General features: G+C 65.7%; 1 protein-coding gene across 1 annotated transcript in view; it reads right to left on the bottom strand.

The window, feature by feature from the left end:
- Positions 1 to 9,024, bottom strand: part of MEF2D (myocyte enhancer factor 2D) — a 72,696-nt gene that overhangs the window by 47,481 nt on the left and 16,191 nt on the right. Inside the window, exons 4-10 of the mRNA XM_025040843.1 lie at positions 7,804 to 7,941; positions 6,672 to 6,882; positions 6,430 to 6,486; positions 4,631 to 4,821; positions 4,340 to 4,360; positions 3,135 to 3,264; positions 6 to 66 (exon numbers count right to left, since the gene is read on the bottom strand). Of these exons, the coding sequence (XP_024896611.1) occupies positions 6 to 66; positions 3,135 to 3,264; positions 4,340 to 4,360; positions 4,631 to 4,821; positions 6,430 to 6,486; positions 6,672 to 6,882; positions 7,804 to 7,941 (809 nt within the window). The remainder of the gene's footprint in view (positions 1 to 5; positions 67 to 3,134; positions 3,265 to 4,339; positions 4,361 to 4,630; positions 4,822 to 6,429; positions 6,487 to 6,671; positions 6,883 to 7,803; positions 7,942 to 9,024) is intronic.

Here is a 9,024-nt window from a genome sequence, read left to right as displayed (position 1 = left end):
GTGACAGCCCCCCAGGCGAGCTGAAGGCTGGCAAGGAGGACAGCTCCGCACTGGTCAACTGGTAATCTGTGGCGAGGGGGGCAAAGGGAGGGCGCGCCTCAGCAGGGGAGGACGCAGGCTGGGGCGCTGGGGGGCGGGTAGGGCACTGGAGGGGCTGTGGATGACGGACAGGTAGACAGCACAACCACACGGCCCCGGCCAGCCCCCGAGGGTGGCGACCCCGGCTCGAGAAAGGCAAACGGCAACCACCACGAGGTGCCATTTCTAACAGAATGAAAAGCTGATCTTTAAACTACCGTTCGACTTTTTTTTTACCATGTGTAGACGTCACTTCTATGACGTCGGTTTTAAGAACGGACAGTGGGGAGGACAGTAGGGAAGGTGAGATCCGGCCGAGCACGTCGCTGACACTGCGCCCCCCCCCGCAGGCCACTCGTCCCCCACCCCGGCCTCGGCAGATCGCCAACCGCCACGCGGAGCAGCCGCACCCACTGCACGGAGGGCCTGCGAGGGGACAGCCGTGCAGCTCACGGCCGCGGTGCTGGCCCCCTCCCCACGAGGTGGCGCTCGTCATTTCCTGAGACTTCTGTCGCAGTGAACAAAGTCATGTTTGCAGGGTCACAGAACCAACCACCAGGAGCTGTTTCACAATGCGCATGGCGCTGCTGTTTCACGGTGTGTCCTGTTTGGGACAGGTCAGACGGGGAGGGGGGAGGGCGGGAGCCGCCCTGTGCTAGCAGCTCCGTGCTGTCACTCGGGGGGTCGTCTGCCCCAGCCTTGCCTGTGCCGTCCACGCAACGCTACTGTGAGGTGGTGGGCACCAGCACGGTCGGGCCTCCTGGTGCCTGCCACTCACGGGGCACGTGACTCTGGCCAAGCTCCTTACTCACGAGGAGCTGGCAGCAACGACTCCGCCTGGTCACACAGCTCTCGTGAGGACGGAGCGACTTTGCACGCATGACGCGTGCAAAACAGGCTAGCTCACAGTAATTACTCAAATGACTTACTGGTTATCAACGTTAATTTATAGGTGAGGCCACCGCAGCCTCAAGTTTGAGGCACGCGCCCCAGGTCACAGAGAGAGCCCCTGGCAGAGCTGAGACGCGACCCCGGGCGCCTCGCTGCCGGAGAGTCGCCCCCAGGAAAGCCCGGGCTCGCCTCTGGCATCGCGGCGTTCACCGGGAGCTCCGGGGGGCTCCCATGTGAAAAGCGGAGCGGGGCACACAGGCCCCAGGAGCGACTCCTTCCCATACTCGGTGCCGACCGCGGAAGCCAGCCCAGGCAGCACCGGGCTAGCCCGGTCCCCCACGGTGCAGGCCCCGACGCCACCCCAGCCCACGCCTCCCCAGCCCGCACCAGCCCCGTCCACCAGGGGCCCGGAGCCGTCCAAGCAGACGGAGCCGCCTGCAGGCCACCCAGCACTCCCAGCGACCACAGCAGACCTCTGCGGCCAGTGTCAACAAGGGGCCGGGCCTGTCCCTTACCCAAGACACTGTCACGGCCAGGTCACCCCCAGCCGGAACTTGAACTGGGGCCAAGGACTGTAAACAGTGAACAACCGAACAGCAACATGCTTGCTGGGATGCTGTTTACACACCCAGTGCCACCTGCAAGCATCTGCTGCATAACTGACGCCCAGGGCCGGACGCCCCGGAGCCCCCGGCGGCCCAGGGGACTCGAGGAGGGCCACTCACTTCCCAGCAGGCTCCGGGGCAGAGTCCGCTCCCATCACGCTGACAAAAGGACTCTGCAGGCTGGCCCGCTGACACCCCCTGACCTCCCTCCTGCTTCACCGGGTGGCCGGGAACCCAAGAAGACGGCGAAAGCCACCACCGCGGCATCCCCAAAACAGCAGCTCCTGAAAAGCGGTCTGCCCAGCCCCCCCGCCCAGCCCCACGCCCGCCCCGGAGCCGGCAGGGCCGGGCTGGCCTCAGAGGCCTCCTGTCCGCCCACCACGCTGACAGACGAGCCCGGCCACCTGAAGCAGTCCCCTCTGAAGCTGCTCAAGGATGTAACGGCCCAGGATTGAGTGCATGCGTGGGAGCGCACGCAGGGACAGGGGACTGTATGGACGCTGGGCACAGACACAGGCCAGCGCCGGGCCCCTCCACGTGAGGCAGTCCCCGGGGCTTCGTACAGGGCCGGCCCGGGGTCTCCCACGTGGACTGGGAGGAGCGGGGGCTCTGCGGCATCTGTGCTGGGGTCCGGGCCCTATTCACGGTGTGGCTCTGGGACGGGGGCTTAGCGGGCAGGGAGAACGGAAGGGTCTGCTTCCTCTGACGTCATCACAAACAGCCCTGACACAAGCCGTTCCCAGGTGGGAAGCCTGGGGAGTGGCAGAGGTCTCCTTGGTGGCAACGGACCAGGCGGCCCGGCCTCGTACGGGCTCTGAAACAAGGTGACCAGGCACGTCCCCTTGGGCAGTCCCTCCTGACACAGCAGCTGGGAGCACAGGTGAGGGCGGCTGGCAGTGTCACAGACTGTTCCCAGGAGGGCGTGAGTGGGTGACACAGGCCAGGATGGCCGGGTACTGGGTGTCCTTTCTGAATTCTACCTGGACACTGCTCCCGGGTCTCAAGTGACGCCACCTTCGGCCCCGTCTCCCGACCTTCCTCGGTCTCGCCCCTCCTCCCCCTCATCACCGTGCCACCCAGACCCACACCCCGGAAACCCCCGGCACTGCCAGGAACCTGGACAAGGCCCCTCTGCCTGCTCAGTCCCCGTCTCCTTTCTCTCACAGGAAGCCTCGCTCAGTGGACCGTGTCCCCTCCCCCCTCCCCAGCCCCGGTGGCCTGAGACATGGCTTAGCCCACCTCTGGCCTGGCTGGTCCTGACACGGGGGACCCTAAGATGCGGACCCCCTTCTCCATTAAGTCCTGTATTAAAAATAAGGGATGCTCCGTTAAATCTGAATTTCAGACAAAATAATACTCTTCAGGCACAGGTATGTCTTACGCTAAAAAGTTATTCGCTGTTTTTCCTGAAGTTCAAATTTCACTGGGCGTTCCACGTTCCTATTGGCTAAACGTGGCAACCTGGATTAAGTGGGGCTCCCCCAATCGATGGCCTTCCTCAGACTAGGGTGTCCCCCTCTCGGGCCCCTCCCCTGCGCCGAGGCCCCCGAACGCTCTCACCTGTGTTGTAGGCAGTGGGCATGGAGGAGAAGGGGAGCCCCTGGCTGAGTAAGCTCGGCGTTGCCACGGAGACCACTGGCGTGGTGAGTGAGTGCGTGGACTGGGAGACCCCGAGGCGCTGGGCGTTGTTCTGTGGGAGAAAACTGGCAGTCAGGGGGACGGGGGCGCTGCTCGGTCCTGGCCTCCCACTCTAAGGCCTGGCGGGGGCCCTGAGTCCCGAGGCCCAGTGGGGTGTTCGGCACGGAGGTCCCGAGACACACGAGCATGTGCTGGTGCGGTCACACGGACACCGAGACCCACGGAAACAGGTCACGCACGCCCGGTCACACCTGCAGACGCGCAGAGAGGTGGGCACGTGCACCGGCCCCGCGCCCCTGCTCTGAGCAGAAGGGACAGGCCGCGTCCGCCCGGCCCTCCTCGGCCGGCACACTGCGGGGCACGCCGCGGCGCCTGCCCGCTGGAGGCGAGCTGGCATCTGCGAGGGGACGCGTGTGCCTGCGTGTCTGCACACACGTGTGTGGGCTGCCAGCTCCATCTGCCGCTGACTCACTTGTTTATTCCAGCTCCACGCTGGGGCCGAGACAGCCGCCGTGCCGGCCGCCAAAGCCTGCCTGCCTTTTCCAGCCTCTCTGGCCTCCCGTCAGGAGGTGGGGGGAGGCGCCCCTGCCCGCTCCCGGCTGGGGTTTGTGAGCAAGAAGGGGTGGTGGGCCGTGGGCGCCTGCGTGCCGTGGCGGGGCTGGCCAAGAAGGCGTCCCCGTGCAGGGACGTCGCGGCCCGCCCTGGAGACGGCTCTTCCCGTCCGGCCGGTTCGCTCCCCCGGGGCCTGCCCTGGGTCCCTGGGTCGGTGGGACCCGGAGAACAGGTGCAGGCCAGCCTCGGGCCCAGGCGCCTAATCCAAGCTCCCTGGGGCCCGCCCCAGACAGGGCCTGGTGCTGGCCCCTCGCACACGTGCGGGGGACGGTGTGTCTGTACCAACGCGACGTCACAGAGACACCCGTGTACACACGTGCACACACACATGCACATCCGATCCCTCAGCCTCGCCCATCCACCTCGGTATCTGAGCACAGCTCCTGGCAAACAACCAAATGAACGGCACATGCGATGCACGCGGGCGAAGTGACAAGGACACACACAAACTCCGCGGGAGCCGCGGCGCCGCCCCAAACACAAAGCCACAGCAAACGTCTCACCGCCTCACTTACCAGGTCTAAATGGTCCTCAGTCTGAGAGCAGAAATAAAACCGAGGGACGGTTCAGGGTCCGGCCTCCGGCCCCGCACCCCTGCCCCCAGCCACCCCACACGCCTCCGCAGCCTGAAGCACAGCGCTGCTCCCCGCGCCCCGGGGGGACTGCCGGCCCGGCTCCCACCCTCCCGGCCAGAGCCTCCTCTCCCATCTCCCGTCCCCGAGGCTGGTACTTCTGCCTTCCGCCTTCTGAGAAGTCGTAACTGCCCGCTCTCCCACTCCCAGGCCCCTGCCCGGACCCCCACTCACCAAGTGGTGCATTAACCCCTTTCCTCCCTGGGACGTGATGACCCTCAGGTCGGGCTTGCGGCTGGGGGCTCCGAGCTGGGCGCCGTGGGTGGGTGGGGGCGGAGACTTGGCAGGGACGACCTTGTTTAAGCTGTTGCCATTGGCCACGGGGAGCAGGCCAGGGGAGGCCCGGGCACTGACGTAGCCGTTCCCTGGAGGAGGAGAGAGGCGGGCACGGGAGTCAAGCGTGGCCCCAGCCCAGCCTTGCTCACTGCCCCCGGGGCCAAGGTGCCTGTCACCCAGCGCCTCTAGAAGCCTGAGTGGGTAGGAGCTCTCCGGTTGCCCCTGGGACCCCCGGCTCCCGAATCAGGGGGTTCGCCCCCTGCCATGAGCCACGTGTGCGGGGCGGGCGGAGGCAGGTGCGAGAAACGGAATCACAGGAGCTGAGAGGCTCGCGGAGACAGGCCTCTCCCCGCCTTTCCTCTTCTTGGTCACCATGGACGGGAAGTCCAGCACCTTCTGCCCCCGACTGGGCACACGATGACCCAGGTTGGAAAAAGCTGGCAGCCTGGGGCTTGGGCCTCAGGCAGGGTCCCAGTCACTGGGGCAAATGAACCACTCATGGTTCCCTTCACCATGAGCTGGGGACACTGTGACTTGGATGAGAACGTGACAAGATGCCTGCAGCTCTGGGGAAGATGAGCCACTCCTGGGCGGGGCGGGGGTCCTGGCACCGGGGGCTCGATAGCCCAGCCAGCACCACAGCCGGACTGACTGCCTTTCCGTTTGCCCCGCGTCCACAACCCGCATGGGGTTTTCCCACGCCGACCCCCCGACGGACGGGACACTATTTACAAAAGAGAAAACTTGAGGTCTGGTTGGCGGAGGTGTGATGACTGGTCCAGGGGGCTGGGGGCCAAGCTGGGGGCCAGCCAGGGCCCACGTGCTGGGCTGGACGGCTGTGGCGCCACCACCTTGCGGCCTCAGGCGTGTCTCTGGCCCTCTCCTTGGAGAGGGAGGGCATTTACCTACCTCCCGTCTCCCGACCCGGACACAGTTAGTGCCAAGAAGCGGCTAGGGTGCCTGGTGCTGAGCTGGGGGACCTTAATGCCCAGAGGTGTGTGGGTGACCACAGCCAGAATGTCACCTTGCTCTGCTGCCTGAGTGTGGCTGCCTCCATCCCAGTTCCCGGGTCACTCTGGGAATGGCAGGAATGTCAGGGTGACGTCAACGGTGACATTCGAAGTCACAGTCACCAAGCGGACAACAGCACAGAGCAGGAGGGGCTGTCAGCTGTGGGGAGGGGTGGGGGGAGCAGCCTCTCTTCTGTGGCTTATAGATGTGCGCTCACAAACACTCATCCAGGGATCGGGAACGTCTGCGTGTGTGCGCGTGTGTGTGCGTGTGTGTGCGCGCGACGGTCTGTGCCTGCGGTCCGTCGGTGGTGCCAGACACACCTGCACTGTGTGTGCGCGCGTGTGTGTGCGTGTGTGTGTGCGTGACGGTCTGTGCCTGTGGTCCGTCGGTGGTGCCAGACACACCTGCACCCACCAGACCCCCACGAGATGCCCCGCTCAGCAGGGGAGCCTAGCCTCCTCCTTGACCGGAGAGGTCGGCCTGCCCTCGTGCTCAGCGGGGCCCAAGGGCCCGCACGTCACCAGTCACCGCTGCAGACACGAGGTCTCGGGGCTCAGAAGCCCCCAGACTCAGCCCCCAGCTCAAGCCCCGGGGTCTTCCTCTCTGCTTGTCTCGGTCCTTCCTGGTCCCGCAGCCCAGCCCCCGCGCAGGCAGAGCCCCCAGCCGCGGGCCTGCGCACTCACCCACAGGGCTGGGGCAGGCTCCATTCGCACTGCTGAGGTCTCCCCCGAGCATGGCCCCTGGAGGACAGACAGCCACGTGAGCTAACAGGACGCCCCTCCAGAGCGGGCCGTGGGGACTACATGGGTAGCGGGGCCCCGGTCCCTCCCCCGAGGAGCCATGAAAATGAGGGGGGTGTGCAGGGGAAGGGGGCGCCCCAGGGGGAAACGGGCTGCAAGTCCCCGCTCCCCCCACCGCCACTCACCTGCGCTGGCTGGCCGCTGGGGCAGGCCGGGGGACACGCTGTTCCTCTGCAGTGCTGGCTGCTGGGGGGACAGGAGCCGTGGGTCCGTGAGGGATGACGTCACCAGGGAGGGGGTGACCAGGGAGCCGCTGGGGTTGCTGAACTGCAGTGAGCTCTGGTTGGACACGGGCACCGTCACGGGCATGGCGAAGTTGGGGGCCGGGACAGCTGACTGGACAGAGAATGAAGAGGCAGGGTCAGGCTGGGGTGACCCCTTACCTTGGACCCTTGTTGCCCAAGAAGGCAGCCGAAGGTTCTTCTAGCGCTGAGCTGCGCGTCCACGGGCCAGCAGCTCAGGCCCTCCCCACCGAGGACGGACGCTGCTGGGAGTGCTGTGGGGCCCGGCTCTGGGCCGGAGAACAGGACAAGACTCTGCCCACTGCAAAAGGACCAGGGACCGCCGGAACCGCTCGTGGAGGTGGGTTAGTCCTCAGCCAGGCGGGACACGCGGGGAGCGGTTAGCGGCCCCACGTATGACCAGACACACACACAGCAGGCGGGGCCTGCGCTGCGGGTCAGGACGCCAGGCCACCCAACCACCCAAGGCCCCCACACAGGCACCTGCCCCACCTCGCTGCCTTCCCCTTAAGCAGTCCCTGTCCCCAACCACAGGCCTGAATGCCCGAGCCCAGGGGTGTCTCAGCAGGCCTGGGGCCTGGCCCCAAAAAGGCCCGGACAAGCATGTTCGCCACGGCCCTGCCACTAAGGGCCTCACACGTCGCCTGTGACTCCTTGCCGGGGGGGAGAGGGTGGCGCTCCACCTGGCGAGTCGCGGTCGGGGCACTGGTCCCCCGCGACCAACGTCAGCGGTTCCTCGGGAGTCACCGACGGCCCCAGCTCGCTAGGAGCAGAGCAGCCGGCAGAGGCAGCCGCGGGCCGGGCGAAGCCACACCATGCAGCACGGGGCTCCAGGCACGCACTACTCACGGCCAGTCTATAGCTCTGCATCATCTTATCAAACTCCTCGTCTATCTTTCTATACTTCTCCTCCGTCTGGGGGGTCAGGGCGAACGCCTCGTCCACCTCGGGGCTCTCACACTCCCTGTGCTTCTTGTGCAGCGCCTGGGGCGGGCGGACAGAGCGTGAGGCTCACCCCGTAGCGCCGGAAGAGCCCGTCCAGCTCCTCGCTGGCCCGCCGGCACCTGTCCTCCAGCAGCGGGCTCTGCTCCAGCGAGTCCTCCCCGTCGGGCTCCGGGCTGTCGCAGCCGTTGAAGCCCTTCTTCCTGAGGGTCTGCAACCGCACCGCCGTCAGCGAGCCTGCCCGCCGCCTCCCCTCAAGACGCCAGCACCCTGCCTCCGCCTCCGGGGTCCCCGCAATCCCTCGGTGCCACCCCCGCCCGGGGCACAGTGCAGAACCCCGTGGGCAGGGGCATGGCAGGTGGGGGTCATGTGGGAGGGGACACAGCTCAGGCCATGGCCTTGGCGCAGTGACACATGTTTCCACGGTGACAGACGGGGGGTGCCGAGGGGAGGGTGCCCCAAGAGAAGGTAGTCAGGGCTGGCTTTGCCCAGCTCAAATCTGGGCTCTGCTTAGAAGAGGATGGGGGACAGAGGAATAGAGATGAGGTGGGGACGAGAGGAAAAAAAGCCAACGGGTTCGCTGAGTCCCCGCTATGGACCACCTATGTGCTGGCCTCGCCCAAGGCCAGAGCTTCTCACACGTGGCCACACGGTCTGGGAACACACTTGCTGGGTCTGGAGTGGATCCCAAAGCTGCCCTGTACACGTGCAAAACATCTTCACACTCGTTTTGTCTTTAAAATGAATGCAAAGTTTACATTCTAATCGAGTAAATCTGTTTTCTCTAACATAAAAAGAGAATTTCTTCCAAATCTGAGTGGAAGTCTCACTCCAGGAAGGCAGCCTGTGCCTCCCGCACCCCCTCCATGGCATGTGCTCACAGCCAAGGCACGCACGCCTCAGCGTCAGGAGCAGAGGGGCGTCTCATTCACTGCCCACAGCACCCTTCCAGATTTGGGGGGGGGGCTAACCCATCTGCCAAGGCCACGTGGCCAGTAAAGGCCCGCGCTGGGTCCCAAAGCCCAGGTCCCTCAGAGTTCACAGCAGCAGCTCTCTGAAACAGAACATAGAGCCAGAGAGACCCAGAGAGGGACAGGGACAACAAGACAGATGGAAATGAAGAGGGAGACAAAGCAAGCAAAAGGCAGATGCAGGAGCAGATCGAGGGATGCGGAAAGGGGCCGGCAGGACAGACAGAGCGGGCACGCCCGCATGCCGGACCGACGGGAAGAGAGCCCGACAGGGGCCTGGGTGGGCAGCGCACTCCGCGGCCATTCGCTGCTGGGGTCCGCGC

This window comes from Pteropus alecto, unplaced genomic scaffold, assembly GCF_000325575.1.
Source record: "Pteropus alecto unplaced genomic scaffold, ASM32557v1 scaffold49, whole genome shotgun sequence".
NCBI lineage: Eukaryota > Metazoa > Chordata > Mammalia > Chiroptera > Pteropodidae > Pteropus > Pteropus alecto.
The sequence above is the reverse complement of the archived record's forward strand: the minus strand, read 5'-3'. Positions and strand labels throughout refer to the sequence as shown.